The sequence below is a fragment of the Bos grunniens genome, chromosome 21, assembly GCF_055505025.1.
Source record: "Bos grunniens cultivar Pamir isolate PY7600 chromosome 21, Bosgru_T2T1.0, whole genome shotgun sequence".
NCBI classification, from domain to species: Eukaryota; Metazoa; Chordata; class Mammalia; order Artiodactyla; family Bovidae; genus Bos; species Bos grunniens.
Genome location: NC_141185.1, coordinates 36,682,205 through 36,699,753, shown reverse-complemented (window position 1 = coordinate 36,699,753; position 17,549 = coordinate 36,682,205). Strand labels below are relative to the sequence as shown.

At 56.3% G+C, this 17,549-nt stretch overlaps 1 protein-coding gene across 2 annotated transcripts; it reads right to left on the bottom strand.

Moving 5' to 3' along the window:
- Positions 1-362: 362 nt before the first annotated feature.
- CPLX3 (complexin 3) lies at positions 363-17,280 on the bottom strand. Of its 2 annotated transcripts, XM_086363811.1 has the most exons (14): positions 17,076-17,280; positions 14,371-14,525; positions 14,150-14,257; positions 14,000-14,058; positions 12,468-12,567; positions 11,977-12,097; positions 11,127-11,182; positions 10,385-10,517; positions 9,959-10,110; positions 8,615-8,682; positions 7,612-7,750; positions 6,842-6,969; positions 3,190-3,277; positions 363-1,497 (listed from the first exon to the last, which is right to left on the bottom strand). In XM_086363811.1, exons 1-14 carry the CDS (start codon positions 17,251-17,253, stop codon positions 1,273-1,275), a joined length of 1,710 nt encoding a protein of 569 aa, XP_086219937.1. In that variant the 5' UTR covers positions 17,254-17,280; the 3' UTR covers positions 363-1,272. The 2 variants fall into 2 exon arrangements, with proteins under 2 accessions (XP_086219937.1, XP_086219936.1); XM_086363810.1 differs by lacking the exons at positions 6,842-6,969; positions 7,612-7,750; positions 8,615-8,682; ... (7 more) ...; positions 14,371-14,525; positions 17,076-17,280 and adding an exon at positions 4,416-4,728.
- Between the last annotated feature and the right edge of the window lie 269 nt (positions 17,281-17,549).

Genomic DNA, 17,549 nt, shown 5'->3' with positions numbered 1-17,549 from the left:
GAGGAAACAGGCTCAGAGAGGGAAAGGGACCTGTTCAAAGTCACACAGTAGTGCCTGGGCTGGAAGGCAGTTGCCCTGCCTTCGTTTTGTTACACCTTCGATGGCCAAGATGTGGAAGGGGATCGGCACAGGTGCCAGAGACAGCTGTGGTTGAGTCAGCCCCTCCTGCAGGCTCAGGTAATGCCCCAGAGGCCCTGCCTTCCCTGGTGCAGCCCATCTAGGTGACTGCTTGAGTATCTTATAGGAGCTGGTACTCCTATGAAGCTGTGGATGAGGAGGTAGAGAATACCCCTCCAAGGGCAAGGTTAGGGGCCTGTGAAACCTGAGACTCCTGGAGGTCAGTAAGAAGTGAAATAGGCAAGTCATTTGGAATTTTTATTTTTCACTGAACTAAGAGAGGAAATCCAGCTATGGAATCCAGAGAGAGTTCTACAGGAACAGAAAAGAAATTGGCTGGGCCCTGGGCCCAGAGACGGCCTGGAGCCTCCTGGGCTACTGTTCAGTGCCAGCTTCATCCTTGGCACTAAGCCCCTCACATAGCATCACTCAGCTTCCAAGAGCCAGAGCCCACAGTGGCAGCCGCTGGAGACTATGGCTGCAGCTGCTGCTCTACCCAAGGAGGGGTGTGGGGCTGACTCTCAAGGGTCAGGGAGGCCAAGCTAGGAAGTCTTAGAAATCACCCAGTCCATTCCAGTTGTATAGACGATGACTTGAGACCCAGAAAGGGTGGTGGGTTTTAAGGAGAGTAAATGTGGAGACTTGAACTCAGGCCTCCTGTCTGTTGTGAGTGTCTGCTTAAAGCTCCCCTGAGCATATCTGAGTGTTGGTGTCTAGAGGAGCTAGGCACCCAGGGGAGCTGGCCCGTGTTTGTGTCTCTGTGTGCCAGGATGCATCTGTGACATACCCCTCTGAGCACACCAGGATCTCTGTGTCCCTCTGTGTGTCCCTCTATGGGTTCTCCTGCGTGCAGGAACTTGGGGCCATGGTCAGAGAGGGTCAGGTCTATTCCTACAATCCTGGGAGACCTTCCCAGGCTGAGTAGGGATGGTGGGTCCTGAGGGGTAGGGTGAGGAATGGGAACTTTGCTCCCAGTGGAGAGGGTGAGAGCAGAAGGCAGACTGGAGCCCTGGATGAGAAGGGTCCTGGGGCTGGCCTGGGGCAGGGAGACAAAGCCAAGATGGGATATGGGTCCCTGGAAGCTGAGACATGCTCTCAGCGCTTGTGTGGGCCCAGCCCTCTGGTCACCCCCGTGGGTAACCCCAGGGGAAGTAGTCACATGATGTGGCACTTCTCAGCTGATTGCTTGAGGTCCCCCAATGTGCTCTGGGCCTTGTCCTTGAGTGAGCCGAGGTCCAAGCCAGGGAGGCTGGCCAGCTGCCCAAGGACCGAGGCCCTCTCCTCCTCCTCCTCTGTGTCCTCCTCAATCATCTTGGCCAGCTCCCGGGGCAGCTCCACATCTCCACCTGCCATCTGGATCTGGCTCTCGTCTGTCTCGTTCTGAAGGGAAGAGGGAAAGGGGTGCGATGGGGTTGCAGGTCTGTGGGGACTCAGAGTTGAGGGGCAAGGAGGAGCCTGGACTGTGTTCCAGGCCCCAGGATTCTGGAACTCCAGGTTCCAGTGAACTCAGCCCCCCTTCTCCATACCAGGATCAAGCTTTTGACGCTTGGATATGGAGACCTTGCCCTTTCACACGGCCTGACTTCACCCTGAGATACTGAAGGTGAGACACTAGCGCAGTGAGTAATGACAACATAAAAATACTTCGGAGTCAGACTGAGTCAGCTAAGTTGTGTGTTGACTGTCATTAACTACACTGAAGAATGTTACCCATCACAGTGATGGATTCCATTCATCCAACACCTATCACATGGCTGACACTGAGCTGAGTGCTTTTAATGCTCACAACACCACTGTGAGGTAGGTGTTATTTTCTCCATTTTACAAATAAGGAAATTGAGGCTCAGATAACTTTAGTAATTTGCCCAAAGTCACAGCACTAGGAAGTGGGGGAGCTAAATGTAAACCTGTATCCCTCATTCCAACGTCTGTGTCCTCTTTGCACAGCACCTACCTACTGATGTTCATTGCACTTCCCTGTCCCTTTGGGGGCTCTTGGGCTTTCCACTTTATGTCCTACTCAGTTACAGCCAAGTCTTCTCTCTCCTAGGGCACTCAGAGTTCTCTGATGGCAGAGTTGTTTCTCTTATACCCTTAGTGCAAGCATTTGAGGAATGATCCATTCCTAGCTGAGTTTGAGTCTTCCTTTGAGAGATTTTCAAAAGACTAGTGCCCTGTGGGAAATCAGAGGCAGCCAGGGGCTCAGTAAACATGTACTGAATGAGTGAATATGACGTTCACATATCTAATCCTCCAATTCAAGTGGAAGATCAAGTTCAGGTGTAGCCTGTGCTTCCTTTTCTCCTCAGACTCTAGCTTCTGGGCAGGGGGAGTGGCCTGTGCCTCAGTTCCCTCCTTAGGCAACAGGAGCAGAACTCTTACATGATCATCTGATGCTGCAGAGCCTAGAGGAGACATCCTCCTAGCTACTTGGGCAATCAAGGGGGTATTTTACTATCTGCAGACAGACTTCATACTTTGGAAGGAACCAGGGGTCTGGGAGCAAGTGCAGGCTCAGCACGTACGGGCTTGATCTCTTTTCCCACTCCCATCACTCTCTGGCTGTGTATGACCATAGCCAAGTCCCTTAATCTCTCTGAGCCTCAGTTTCCTTATCTGTAGATGTGGGTAGTAGCTACCTGGCAGAGTTACTGAAGGGTTAGGTAAGGGCATGAAGATCAAGCACACAGAAGGTGCTGCCTTCTCTCTGTCCACCTCCCTCCCTGGGTGTTTAGAAGTGCCAAGAGATTTTACCCCTGAGGTAGAATCTACTGCCTTCCAACTCTTCATCTGCCTAGGCCTGACTCTGGGTTGGGTGAGTGGGGGTTGGAGGAGAGAAGGGGCCTGGATTGACTCCAGAAACACAAACCCATCTGGACTGGGCTACCTGTCAGCGTCAAGCCCTGGCCCTTGGCAGGCACTAATTAACCGTGAATGAGTGAAGGAGTGAGAGAATCGTTAATTTAATCAAACACTCCTTGAGCGTTGCAGTGCCAGGAGTACGGCAAAGGGGTCCGGAGCCCACAGCTCAGGGTCCCGGATGTGTCTTGCAGCCCAGGGTCCTAAGCTTACCTTGGGCAGCCGATATTTGTCTCGGAAGTGGCTCCGCAGCGTGGCCCGCTCTGCCTTCCTCTGCGTGAACTGCGCGTCCCGCTCCATCCTGTGGGGGCACCGGGGGCGGAATCACCGCCGGGGCTGAGAAAATGGGCGGGGCCTGCGAGGAAGGCGGCGGGAAGGGTCTCTATGTCCTAGCCGAAGTTTACTTGGCTCCCACCCCCGCCGGCCGGTATGTTGGGTGCTCTGACCAGCCAAGATCAATCTTCACTGTCTCTCCCTGGTATCACAGTGCCCTTTATTGCCTCCACACACGTCGCCCTATGCAGCTATCAGGGCACGTCTGTCTGGCTTTCCGGACCCTAACATAGGTGGCATCTGACTCGGTCTGTCTTTTCTTTTTCTGACAGGTTGTGTCAGTGTGGGGAAAAGTATTTGGGACAGACACGGGTTCGCATCCTGGCTCAGCTACCACTTTTTGTCTTTGAGTAAATCATTTATTTTCCCGTTTTGTAAAATGAGGATAAGATTTTGCAGCTCACAAAACTGTTATCATGATTAAGTGAAATAATAGCTAACATTTAATGGTTTGCCATGTGCCAGGTGTCTTGCTAAGGGGTTTATGTGCATTAAGTATTAACCCTCATAAACATATACGGCATGTTTTATCACCACCCACATTTTACAGAAGAAGAAACTGAGGCACAGAAAGGTTAAGGAACTTGCCTAGGGTCACCCAGCAAAAAAGAAGCGAAGCCAGGATCTGACCCAAGCAGCCTAGTGTGGAACTGAGCCCCTAACTCCACTCCAGGTACATCTCTGTCCCAGCATTGTCCGCACACAAGAGTGCCCTCATCTCAGGATCTGTCTCCATGACTGATTCTCCCTCAGCTGCAGCGCTTTTCTCTGAGCCTCAGGCTGAGAGGAGCTCCAGTTGGAAGACACAGACGGCTGAGACCAGATCGGATTAAGGGATTACTTGTTTCGTCAGAAATGCACGTGCCCCCACATCGTCTCAGGCCCCTGTCGCCCCTGCCCCCACTCCCTCTGGGCCCGAATGTAAAAGTGGAGCGGGGTTCTAGGTTAGACATGGGGTGGCTCTGGGGGCAGCCTAGAGGGCCCGGCCCTTACCTAGTCTGGAAAAGTAGGGGAGGGGCTCGGGGTCTGAGACTGCCCTAAGGGTGGGCCGGGGGCCTCTTGGGGGATGGGGAGGGCCATTGGAGCCAGGAAGGGATGCCACTCACTTCTCTTCCACCAGTTGCTTCTGATACTCCTCATACTCCTCTCGGCTCATGCCCTGCGCTTCGGCGGCCGACTTGTCCCCGTCCCCCTTGTCCTCGCCGCCCCCCAGGCTCCCAGTGAGGTTCTTCAGCTGGCCGCCCACCATGGTCTTCACCATGAACGCCATGGTCTTCGCTGACCCGGGCACCGGGCGCCGGTTACCACGCGGCGGGCACCCAGGCACGTCCGCTCCTACTTCAGCACTAGGTCTCAGGGACAGCTCCCGCCGCAGGCAGGCGCCCCACGCTCTGCACCGCCCACCGCCCGCCCCTGCCCGCCTCCATAGCCCCAAACCCCTCCTCACAGGGGGCGGGGGGCATGCACGGGGCTGAGCAGACTGGACCACGTGTCCGCGCCTCACTCCCGCCTCCCCAACGTGCCTCCTTCCATGCCAAGCTCCGCTGGGCACTGCTGACAACGGATTGGGGCTGCCGTTAAAGGGGGGGGGGGTCGCTCCCCAGGGGAATGACTTGTGCTTTTATGCGCCCCAGAACCCTGCTATCCCTACTTCCTTCTCCCCCGGATGGCTGATAACCAGGATTTCAGCTGGGAGGTGCGAGTAGCCCTGGGCTCTGCCCCAACCTTCTTTCCAACCCGCCGCCCTAGCAGCTGCCCAAAGAGCTTGACGCTGAGAAAGGGAGGGAGACCAGAGAGTGGGGAATCCCAATTATGGCTCCATTGGTTGCCTCTCAGAGTTCTCGGTCACGCGCCTGCCCTGCTGACCCCTGGAGCTCCAGGGAGCAGGGAGAGAGTTGTTCATTGGTGATGCTGGCTGGGCTGGACCAGGAAGGGCACTTGGAGGCACCCTTCCTTGTTTTGGGTGAATTTGGGGACAGAATTATACACATTAGTGATGCCATCTCCCACCATAGTCCTGAGTTCAGGCCTATGGGGTATCTGGTTTTTTGGCAGTCAAGCCAGCCCTGGGCCTCCTTGCCTGCTTGGAGCCCACTCCCAGTGACCATCTGGAAGAAGTTGAAGTCTTCAGAGATTAAGGTGATACTGGAAGGTAAATGAGCATATCAAAGCATGGGAAGAGAGAAATTGCCTTTAATAAGGGTGGATGTCCCCAAAAGCTAAGGTGTGGGTAGGAGCTAGGTACCCAGAGGCAGAAGACACCAGCCAAACCCTCTACCCCCAGGTACATGTTGACTTCCTAGTGATGAGAAGTGGACATTTCATCAGGGCTTCGAAGGAGGTCACGCCTGTATGCTGGGGGAGAAGGGCTGCCTCCGAAGAGCCCCCAAGACCCTAGGGATTTGTGGTGTAGAACTCAGAGGAAGGCTGCATGTGGACAAATAGTCCTGAAGGCCCTTGTCCAGCTTCTGCTTGCTGCCAGGGAGAGAAGACAGTCACTTGGGCTTCTCCCTTCTGGGTTCTTGAGACCAGGATCTTTATATTTACTGCACTCACCACCCTACACTCCCTGGACCACAGCACCCCCTGCTCTGAGAACTTCTATGACACCTTGGTCTGCTCCATCAGTACCACACTTTCTTCCTGGTATTCAAATTCTGTCCAGGTGGCTCCAGCCTTATGACTACCATCACACTCCTGTGTAACATAAGCCTGTCATCATTTCCACCCTCATACCTTTGCTGTTCTGCGCAGCTGCAGGCCATCTCCTCTCCCATTCTGCTTTTGAAATTCAGCATACTCCACTCCTCCTCCAGGACCATCACAGCCTGCACTGATTCCTTGTCTTGAAAAACCACCGACAAGGACTGCCCCATTTCTGAGCTCCTTAGCACATCTTACATCTCTAAATGTCTTACTCGTTTACAAACATTCATCAAGCATAAACTGTGACATGCCCCCAAACTTTTAAATTCTCTTTGCCCAGTTTCACAAACATTTAGCTCTAGCAGTACCGAACTTGCCACTTTTTCTCCAAAATATATATATATTTTTTCATGCTTCCACGTCTTTTCTCATGATGTTTCCTCTACATCAATGCTTTTACTTATCTTGTTGGGCTTGAAACATTCCTAGTTGCCTTGATGATCCATATGAAATATCCCTTCCATGTGATTACCTGATCTCCCCAAGCTGGCTCTAGTGCTTTTTCAAGCACTTTTTAAGCCCCTGAGCTTCCTGCTATCATGGCCCTGATCACAAAGGATGTGACTGTTAGCTACTTGTCAGTTTCTCACATTAGAGAGTGAATTCTGTGAAGAGAGGACTCAGATGGGACCAGCAGCTGAGCAGGTAGTCCACATCTCTATGGAAAAAATGGGCCCTAACTTGGGCAGTGCTCCTTGCCAGCTGGTAAGTCATGTGGATCTCCCCACGGGAATCTTAGTATCCCCTCTCTCAAACTGAATCTCTGTGGTCCAGACCCAAGAGATGCCAGGTAGGTGTGGGAAGTCCTGCGCATGGGAATGCCCACCTGAAGTGTACATAGCAGAAGAAGCCTACAGTCTGGATGAAGAGGAAGAACAGGAAGATGCCAGGCTGCAGGCACGAGGAAACCCTTGGGGACCTGCCAGGTGAGCGAGGGTCCTTGGCTGCTGCTCTCTGAAAAGAGATGTTCTAAGATCTTAGATCAGCTTCTTACTCAGAAGGAGGGAGGGGACCTAGAATCTGGACCACTGTGGGGTTTTGTTTCCCTCTCTCAGTGTTGGGGTACCCTGGCTCTCATCCAGGGAACTCGCAGAGGGGGCAGGGTACAAAGCTGCTTCCCCACCCCAGGTCCTATGTCCCTATTTGTGGGAACAGCCAGGAGGGCCTGGGACCTGGGATCTTCAGGGGACCGAAGGCTCTAGAGATAAGTGAGAGAGAGAAATACAGAGCAAAAGACAAGGTGATGGAGAGGGCAAGGAAAAGAGCAAGATGGAGTAGGGCACAGGAAAGAGCGGATTTCACCACTAAGCTTTGAATGATCTTGGGCACAGCCTATTCCCATTTATCTTCTGGTCATTGTGGGAGTTGGACCAAGTGATCTCCAGGGCCCTGCTGGTACTGACAGTCTGTGGGACTCTCCAGAGAGCAGAGAAGGCAGAGAGAAGATGCAGTCCTTGTGCCTGCATGCCCGTGTGCATGCACACACAGACACGGACACAGGTGTGCCTGACAGGAGTCCCAGGGGGGAAGGGCAAAGGCAGGAGGGGCCTGGGGCTGTGGAAGTGCTAGAAGGAGGCTGAGCCCCGTGGTCCTCGCTCCTGTCCCTCTCACCGCTGGGCCCCGCAGGTCCTTCTGCAGGAGGCTCAGGATCTGGGCCAGCTCTGAGAAATGATGCTTGGTGCCCACAGGCAGGTAGAAGACCTGGGCTCTTGAGGCCATGTGAGCAGCTGCATCCCTGATACAGAGTGGAAACCGAGGGAGAGAACCCATTATCCCTTCTGATTGCACCCAAAGTACCTAATTATGGATTTCCCATAATCCTCAAAGGCAGCATCTGGGTGAGGAACAGGCACCACCCATAAGGCCCCTTTTGGGGACTGGTGGTCCTCCCCCCAACCCAGAGCTTCTCCTTGAGACACTTTAGCTCAGAGAAGCATCTCCCTTAAGCTGTCCATCCCAACCCCAGGCTCCCTGGGCTATGCCTTCCGTCCCTGGCCCCCAGGGATTTAGATTCTCTTCCTCCTCATGTTCCCAGCCCCAGGGAATCTAGATGTAGAGAGGAGGGCTGGGGTTGGGGTGCAGCCACAGCATATGGCCTGAAGCCCCTCTCCTCCCATGGCATCAAGGTGACCCCCTGCCCCTATGGCTCCATGGGTAACTCCAGAGGCCTGGGCCTAGAGTGAGATGCTAAGGGGCCAGAGGGGGGTAAAATGAAGTCAGGGACTGCCCATCCCCCAACTGGGCTGGCTTTTGGTTGTGTTCCCTCCAAGAACCTCCTCAAAATGTCCCCTCCTTCCAGAAGCTATCACTGAAGGAAGGCTCGATTTTACTAACCCTCCCTGGGGTGGGAATGTCTCAGGGAGTTGTGTTTAAACCAGGAGTTTCAAAACTTTAAACTTGATTCAGTTAAATTCAGCTCAGTTCAACAAACCTAACTCTGCCCCACGCCCCTCCCTGTTTTCCAGGCTTTGTGCTTGCTGCTCAGGAGATGATGAAAGCATTAAAGGACTGATGGGGGGTCTTCCGGCAGAGAAGCAAGTTGGTGGGTGGGGACTCCTCTTCCCTCTCCCCCAGGACCCTCCTCTCTGGGTGCCCTTACCTCATCTCTTGCAGGTCTTGCAGCAGAGTCCGCTGTCCACGGAGTAGGGCACTGACCTTGGCTGAGTCCTGCAGGGGTACCAGCCTCTTCTCTAGGGCCCAGGGCACAGCCCCTCTGAGAAGAGTTCACCTTCCCTGGGGATTTGCAGCCCTCTTCCTTCTAGAGGCCTCACTCCATTACCTGGGCCCTCATTTGGGATACACTAGGTTTATCTGACCTTTTGCATCTGGGCTTCTGATTTTCCCCTCCTCCCAAACCCTTCTCCCTGAGAAGTCCCCTTTCCCCCTCCCTCCCCATCCCCACCCCCTACCCGGGTCCCAGCCAGTCAACTCCCAGTGCTTGGGCTGGCATCTTGCCCAGTGACCTGGAGAGGGAGCCACCTCTCTCAGGGGTGGGTGGAGCCGGGCAGGGGGAGTCCTGGGCCTGGCAGTAGGATCAGGGAGACGTGGCCTTGGAGGACCTGGTGCCTCCCTTCTGCCCTATTCCAGCAGCCCAGGCTTGGCTGCTCTGTCCTCAGCTGCTCTGTCCTGAGGACACGATTCAAACCTCGAGCTGCCAGAGCCCAGCTCACAGGAGCCGCTGGCCTCTTCTGCCGGGCGTCTAACATCTTGACTGAGCTGAGCTCTCAGGCCCCAGGCTGGGTCTGCCATGGGACGTGATTCCCGGGGGGAGAAGCCAGGATGGCAGTGGAGGGGAAACGAGAATTCTGGTGCATCTGAGCATTAAGCAAGCGTATGTGAATCAGATCACATGTGGAGCTACATGCAAATAAGCACCCAGTCTATTTTTGTCACTTGTCTAGAGATCCGCGTCTAAATACCTGGCAACTCCTTTCCCCAGCCCCAGCCATGGGCTCTGTGGGCCTTTGCTTGTGCCAAGCCCCCCAGCCCGCACCTCACCCCCCTGCCTCGAAGATCCACGCCACCCTGCCAGTTGCAGCATTTCACCCCTGCCCTCCTTTCCCTCCAGGGCTTCCCAGGTGGCACTAGTGGTAAAGAACACACCTGCCAATGCAAAAGACACAAGAGACGCGAATTCAATCCCTGGGTTGGGAAGATCTAGAGAAGGGCATGGCATCCCACTCCAGTATTCTTGCCCCATGGACAGAGGAGCCTGGTGGGATACAGTCCATGGGGCCACAAAGAGTCAGACACGACTGCAGTGACTAGGCACGCATGCACGCACTCCTATCTCTCCAGACCTTGGGGGAGATGAGTTCCCGGGTAGTGCTTGCCCCTCTTTCTGGACAGAGAGAGCTCACTGGTGCCATCAGATCTGGTGCCTATGGAGCTCGGCTTCTCAGGGCCTGTAGGCAGACCCTTGGGTGCTCGAAGGACCACTCACCCAGCCTCCTTCAGGCCTGATGTGGCCTGGGGACCCCAGCTGCTGCTTCCATTGCCGCTCAGCCTGCATCAAGTGCTTGGAGAGGCCCTGGAGGGCCTGAAGGATCTGGCTGTGTCTGTGCAGTGTCTCCTCCAGGCCGAAGCTTTGTTCCCCTGGGGATCAAGGCAGAGTGGGGGCAGGCAGGCCGCTGGGGTGGGCAACAGAGCCTGTCTTTTGAAGCCACCTTGGAGGGGCAGAAACGTGTGGCTTCTGCCTCCAGGACTCCCCTGGAAAGATGTGTCTGGGTGGTGGGGCAGAGCCTGCTTAGATACGGCCTCCTCAGGCGCCCCCTTCCCGCTGGTTAAAGGGCTCTTGGTTTGAACGGAAGAGGATACTGTGACCCTCAGTCGAGTCCCTGGCCCACCTGCCTGTTCTCTGGGTCCCTACCCTCTTCCCAGACTCCATAGTTCAGCTCTGGAGTCATGTCTTCCTTGGTGCCCAGGCCCAGCCTTGCCTGCAGCCCTTCCAGCTGCTTTGCCAGGCGGAGCTGCTCCGTCTCCAGGAAGGGCTGTGAGGGAGGCTGGAGAAAGAAGACACAAACTCAGGCCCCAAACCCAGAGGAGTCTTCCCACAGGGCCTCCCTCAAGCCCTGTCCCCCTCCCTGACCAAACAGCCACCCTGGCATAGACCCAGTCCTCCCAGCCCTGCCGTACCTCCGCCACACGTGCACACACACACACACACACACACATGCACACACACTCACACACACACCTAGTTCTCCCTCAGCTCAGCCACCTGGCCCAGTCCTCCCAGCCCTGCTGCACTGCCAATCTTTACACCCGTCTCTCCCACTGTGGCCCAGACCCCAGCAGCTCCCTCAGGCCTGTGTCTATGCCACTCCCTCTGTTCCTTCAAGCTCATCTTTGCCATGCTCCCCTGGCTGGTTAGGACCCCTCAGTGCTCCCACAGCTCTTTGAGGACAGGGCCTGGCTCTGGGTCTCCTCTGGCCCCCAGCACTTCCCTGCACAAGGCTTGGCCTGAGTAGAGCTCTGCAAGCAGGTAGAGATAAGCGTTGGAATGACAGGTCTGACAGCTGGACGTGAGCAGAGCATCCGGGAAGGGGAGGGATCACTGGGCTGCTTCTCCCCCAGCCCTCCCCCGAGAGAAGGCCCAGCTTCGGCGTTACCTCTGGACCCGGTTCCCACAGACTGAAGGTCAGGAAGGACAGGACATCATGGTCATCTAGAAAGCAGGGTAGCGAAGGGAAGGGAACTCACTCCCTCAGCCCTCACCCCCGGCCTCCATTATGTTCCAGGCAGGCAAGAGATCTGGGTGACTTTGAGCAGCTCTGACCCTCATCTTGCCTCTCTTCATAGGAAAGGTGTGAGGATCAGATGAGCAGACGGGTGGGCTGTGAGGGTTGACTCCAACAGAGAGGTAGAGGGGGACCCCCAGTGAATGGGAAAACTGGATGTTCCTGACCTAGAGCCATGGCCACAGGCAAAGCAATACCCTCAGGCCCAGAGCCTGGCTGCTACTGGCAGAAGAACCACACAGGGGCCTCCTCCTCCTCCTCATGACTCTGACCACGTCACTCTCCTCCTTAGAAACCTGCCATGGCTCCCCAGCGCCTAGAGTCTAAACACCGAAGTCCTGGCGTTCCAGGATGCCACCTCTGATTGCACCCTGCTCTCTCTCTGATTGCAGCCTCCTCCACAGGCTGTCTGTTACATCACATCCTTTTGCTCCATTTCCTAGATGTCCCCCATGGCCGTCCCTCTTCCTCTTGCCCCACAGATCCCAGCTAGGGACCCTTGTGGAGCCAACAGTGAAATGGAAGTGACTCGTGTTTTACTCCATTTGAGACTTTCATCAACTCTGCAAGGCAGACACGACCTTCCCCAGATGGTAACAGAGGTCCAGAGAGAGTTTGTGGCTTTCCTGTGTCCCACAGTGAGGAACTGGCTGGCCCCACCCTAGTGCTTCTTAGAAGGGGTGTTCAGTGGGCACCACTCCTCTGCCCAGAAGGCCCTCACCTGCCAGGATACTCGTGGCCGCCGAGACCCCAAAGAAACCTCCGGGGGCCAAAAGCAAGGGCCCCACATCAACACAGACCTCATCTGGGTCACTGGGAGTGAGGCCGCTGTTCAAGGACACCTGAGGGACACAAAGGGCATGAGTCCCTCACAGGGGGAGCCCACGTCTCTCCCCCAGCCCCAGCAGAGGCAGTGTCCCCACCTGACTCACTGGCTCCCTGACCCGGAAGGTGGGCGGGAAGCTTGGAATCAGAGTGATGTGGAGGGGCTCGCACACCTGGGCTTGTGCCAGCTCTCCCAGGAATGTGCTGGGGGCAAGTTAGGAGTCTGTGTAGAGAGCAGGGATCCCTATGGGTGTTGCCTGCGTGTGCCAGGGACCACGTGTGCTGTTACAGGTGTGTCTGTGGGATCGTGGGAATCCACAGAACTCTGAGCCCTGTAACCCGCACTTCCTGCCCAGTAGACCCACAAAGGCAGGAGGGACGACTCACACGCAGCCTCTGCCCCCAGTAGGTGATCCGTGCTCTGAAGGGGTACGGCCGGTTCCGGAAGTCCTGGCGGCAGGAGCCCAGCAGCAGGCTGCCTCCATCCCTGTGGGCACTTGGAATCCAGCCAGGCCACACAGGACCCAAGGCCTAACCAGTAGGGGTGGTCCCAGAGGCCGTGCTGCCCAGGCCTGCAGTGCCACCCGCCCCCAATGGTACTGGTCTAGCTCCAGCCTCCATTGCTGTATTCTGCTCTCGCAGCAGAAGAGAGAGGAGCGGGAAAGCGAGCCTTGCCTGGCAGAACGCTGGGACTTGGAATCCACAGAAGAGGCCGAGGCCCGCCCTGAGACGCTTCCCTAGGGCTCAGCCTGGGCCAACAGTGGGATTTCTACCCACAATTCCCCAGGCCCACCACCGCCTCCTGGTCTCCCACTGGCTTCCCTCTGGGTACGGCTTCTCTTTCTTCTCCTTTCTGCCACTCTTGGCCCATAGCAGGACAGACAGCACGAGACCCACCCTAGCAGCCAAGGACAATATAACCAGCCAGCCTCCCCGCGGGGGTGAAGCAGCTGGTCCAGAAAGTTAGGAGTGCTGAGACATCCTGAGTGTGTCTGGGCTCATGGACACACAGAGGCTCTGATGGCAGCGAGCCCGTCACTACCGCCTTCGGCCGAGAGGGGGCAGCACCGAGCAGGGGACGGGGCCCCGGGGGCGTGTGTTTGCCCTCTGAGCCCCTGTACCTTGGGCAAGTTGCCTCACCTTTCCAAATCCGAGTTCCTCCATCTTTAAAATGAGAATAGTAATTGAAACTACCTCATAACCTTGTTATGAGGGTTAACCAAGCCATGAGCGTGAAGTGCTTGGCGCAGTGCCTGGCGTACAGTAAGCTCAGGTCGTAAATGTTAGCAATTATTCTAATTGTTATGAGCTAAGAGGGATGTTTGCTAAGAGACACTGATGAACTGGCCCAGCTACTGAGGAGGCATGCTGGCTACAGAGGGATGGGGAGCCACGTCATCGGAGAGAAAGGGACAGTGCTGGCAGGCAGGCAGGCAGCTGGTGCGGGAAAGGGTGTGGACCCTCCACCGGCAAGTCTGTCCTCAAATCTCAGCTCCGGGCACAGCTGTGTGACCTGGGGCAAATCACTTCTCCTCTCTGGGCTCAACGTCTTCACCTGTAATTGGGGCCTAACAATCCCCACTTCTCAAGAGTGTCAAGAGGAGATGATGGGAGTGAAAACACTGACCACGGGCCTCACTCTGCGTCATTTCACTACCCCCGCTGCCCTGGGGCTGTTGGGTTCAGTGAATTGAGGACTCCGTGGAGTAATTCCCAAGAAGAGCAAGCCAACCCTGGTCCCAGGCCCTGGAGGAGGCTTGGCTGGGACCTAGTGAGAGGGGGGCCCTGGGCAGTGTCATCAGCTCAGATGTGAGGGCAGCAAGGAGGCACTGCCCTAGGAGGGGGGCTCTCTGTGTGTGGACCACCGAGCTCCTCGCAGCCCAGGAATGAGGTAGGGGTCAACCCAGGCGGGCCCTTACCCAAGCGGCTCGTAGAGAGTGTGCCTGTCTCTGGCCAGCACATAGATGGCAGGGCTGTTCTGTGTGGGAGGTGACAAGCAGCCTGAGACCCGGGCACAGGGCGGAGGGTGAGGGTGTGGGCGGGACAACGGGCAGGAGACCACCACTCACCTGGGGATCTTGGGCTGAGGAGTCGAAGAGGATCCCAATGCCGTCCCCCAAGTCCGGCTCCCCCAGTACAGGGCCTACCTGGCCCCTGCCCCGGGTGTACCACACGCCCTGTGGGTCCGCAGCTGCTCAGCTCAGGGGTCGCTACAGGACCCTGGAACCCCGGGCTCACCACCAGGTCCTCTGACCCACCCTTCTGCCGGACCTTCGTGGGGACCACTTACCATGCCCTGGGCTCCCCAGCGCCCCGGCCCGGTCACCCTCATCTGTATCTCCACCTCCCAGGCAGGGAAGAGGACGGGGTTTGTACTCCACACGGCGCCACTCCGGTTCCGCATGGATGGGGCCAGCCGTACTTCCTCCAGGCCCGGGATGGCATCTGCGGGCCAGGGCAGCTCAGGGCCTGGGCCCCACCAGCCCCTGCTCCCCCATCACTCTCTCTCACTGGTCTAGACTGGGCTCCAGAAGGAGGAAGGAGGGAACATCACAGCCAATAGGTCATAAGCTGGCTGGTCAGACAGTGGAATCCACCGAAGAAGTGGGGATTGGGTCTTTGCCAGGGGGAGGGAAGGTGAACGAAGTCTCCAGACACACATGGAGCTCTTTACCTGCATTCTCACATAAGCCTCATTGCAAGTCTGTGCAGCTTGCTTTTATAGGGCCCCATTTTATCTTTTAATTATTTATTATACTATTTTTGGCCATACGGCACGGGGGATCTTAGTTCCCCAACCAGGGATCGAACCCATGACCCCAGCAGTGGAAGCTTAGAGTCTTAACCATGGGACCACCAGGGAAGTCCCAAGGCCCCATTTTATAGATGAGGAAGCTGAGGCTCAGAAAAATTAAGGAACTAAATGAATGGGAACCCAGCTCCCTCTGACTCCAAAGTACAAGTCATTTCCACCATGAGAGAGATTTGTGTCCAAAGGGAATGGCAACCCACTCCAGTATTCCTGCCTGGAGAGTCCCCTGGAGAGAAGAGCCTGGCGGGCTACAGTCCACGGGGTTGCAAAGAGTCAGACATGACTGAGCAAGTGAGCATGGGAGCGTTGTGTTTCTCAGAGGAGGAAAGAGAGGCCTATGAGGGGAAGGACAGGCCGGAGACCATGAACACAGGGGAGCAGCACCCTGAGAGAATAACCAGGCAGAGGGCCAGGACTCCAGGCTGTGGATACACGGGTATGTCCAGACAGAGGTGGGCCTTCCTGGTGGGGGCACCTAGGGGGCATCCCAAGGTGGGGAAAGCACGAAAGCAGAGGTGGGAACTGGCCGTGAGGGATGGAGTGAGTGTGAGAATTACCACTGATGTGAGTGGGATGGGGGGAGAGGGAAGGAAGGAGTGAGAAACTGAGGCAGGTTTGGCAGGAAATGGAGAAGGGAGACCAGAGGCCCTGCCCCAGCTGCCTCCACTCCCCTGCGGCCTGCCAGCCTGGAACCTGGCCCAGGGCCCAGACCCTGCCAGCATGTCCTGGAGACTGCTAATCCAGCCTGTTTGCTCAGCAGCGGCCAGAGCTGGGGGTAGGGAGGCTCAGAGGCTGCAAGGCCAGGAGGGCTGGAGCCCTTGGGAGCCACCACCGCCTCTGAAGTGGCATGCAGGAGGCAGAGGTTGCCCATGTCTGCCCCACTTCTGCGCTGGGCCTCCGGTGGATTGTTCAGGGGACCTCACTGCAGACTGCAGGATCCTCGAAATTGACTCAGCCCTGTGTCTCTGGGCGGGGCACAGAGGACATGGGGGTGAGTCAGATAAAAGGATGAATGAGTGAATGGACAGTGAGCATATCTCTGAGTGACCTTGAAGAATGTGCCTCTGCTCCCCCATATGTCCTGGAACACCCCAGACTTGGCATGGCCCAGAACAATGAGTGCGGTCCTGCCATCCTGGGCCCGAGGCAGGGCCTGCTCCGAGCTATGGGGAACAGCCTCCTCCTTTGTTTACCTCCTGGGGCTTTGTGAGGGAGAACCGGGCCTAAACCTGCTAAGAAGGCCTGTCTTCTTAAAGGGATATTTGCTCTAGTCTCAGGAATGATGCTGTTTTTCAGACATTACATCTCATAGACACAAAAATACACAATGGATCTGCTTTCTCTCTTTGGTTTGGCTGCTAGGAGGCTCTAAACCAGGTTCATGGCTCAACTCTGAAGAGTGGGCAGGCTTAACAGCATATCTTTTGGCAGCAAGCCATGTTCCTGGACTCATTTCATGCCTCAGTCCTAACACTATGTCTCATTCTTCTGGCTCACTCCTAATTTAAATTCCTCTCAGTTGCATAGGTCCATATAAGTCCTCAAAAATCTTCTTAGAACAAGATGGAGTAAAAGACAGATTCTTTGTAGGTCTGGGTTTCGAAGGCCTTGAATACAACGTATGGGCTAAGATGCTCTCATGCTTGCTTCCGCCCAACACACACACAGGGCAGGACTGGGGCCCTCTCTGGTGAAACAGCTGGCCACGTGGCTGCCTCCCTCCAGGCTGCCCCAGGTCTCCTGGATAGCCCCAACCTGACAGTGTAGCGCCAGAGGATCGGCTGTGCAGATCCAAGCTGCATTGCGTCTGTGAGTCCGAGACTCAGCCTATTAGCATGTGTGTGTATGTGCACAGGTCCATGAGGCAGGGTGGTGAAGGCTTCTCCAAGGAGAGGTAAGAAGAGAAGGAGAGAGAGAAGTCCCAGGGCAGAGAAGGGGAGAGGCAGAGAGGAGAAGCTGAGGCGGACAGGTAGGGGTGGGGCTGTGGAGGTGGAGCAGGAGACAGGTCGGGGTTGGGGGGTCCTGGGGCCCCTGGCACTGTCTGCCCCAGGCCTGGCCCCGTCTTGGGCAGTGGCTGTACTGGCAGGCCCACTTCCCACCCAGTCACGGCCACCCAGAGCCTGTCAGCCTCTCCAGTGTTCTGAGGAACACTGGGAATGGCTGGTCCTCACCCGACATTTTACCTCCGTGATGGCTCCAGAAGGGTATTCCAACCCCAGGCAATGCCAGCCTCGGTCCTTTGAAGCTGAGCTTGTACTCAAATCTTCGCTGAGGCAGATGGCCCATCTCGGGGCTGTGGGGGTCCAGGAGTACAAGGAGGAGAAGGCAGAGCAAGGGATCCAGGCCACGGACCACCCTCATTGCGAAGGGATCTAGTATCCGAGCCCCAGGGTAGATTTGCAGCTGGGAGGATAGGGAGGGGCTCCTGGGCTAGGGCCAGGTGGGGAGGAGCCAGGATGACCCAGAACCTGGGGTTTTGGCACTGTCCTCTCCCTCCCTCCCCAGCACAGACATCCTGTTCCTTCCAGGCCTGATCTCAGGCCCCGCCCCACCCTTTACCTCCAGCCCGTTGAGGCAGCCTGACCTCCTGCCAACCTGAGCTCTGGCCATCCTTCCTCCTTCCTTCTGTCCCTGTGGCTGCAGGGCCTCAGGGGGAT

Bases quoted from the DNA above. Each gene is read 5' to 3' on its own strand.
- CPLX3 (XM_086363811.1), bottom strand. From the start codon at position 17,253: ATGAGGGTGGTCCGTGGCCTGGATCCCTTGCTCTGCCTTCTCCTCCTT. The intron at 14,526-17,075 runs GTAAAATGTCGG...CCTGGCCCGCAG, and splicing joins CTTCTGGAGCCATCACGGAG to ATGCCATCCCGGGCCTGGAG. The intron at 14,059-14,149 runs GTGAGTGGTGGT...CCTCCCACACAG, and splicing joins CCTCAGCCCAAGATCCCCAG to AACAGCCCTGCCATCTATGT.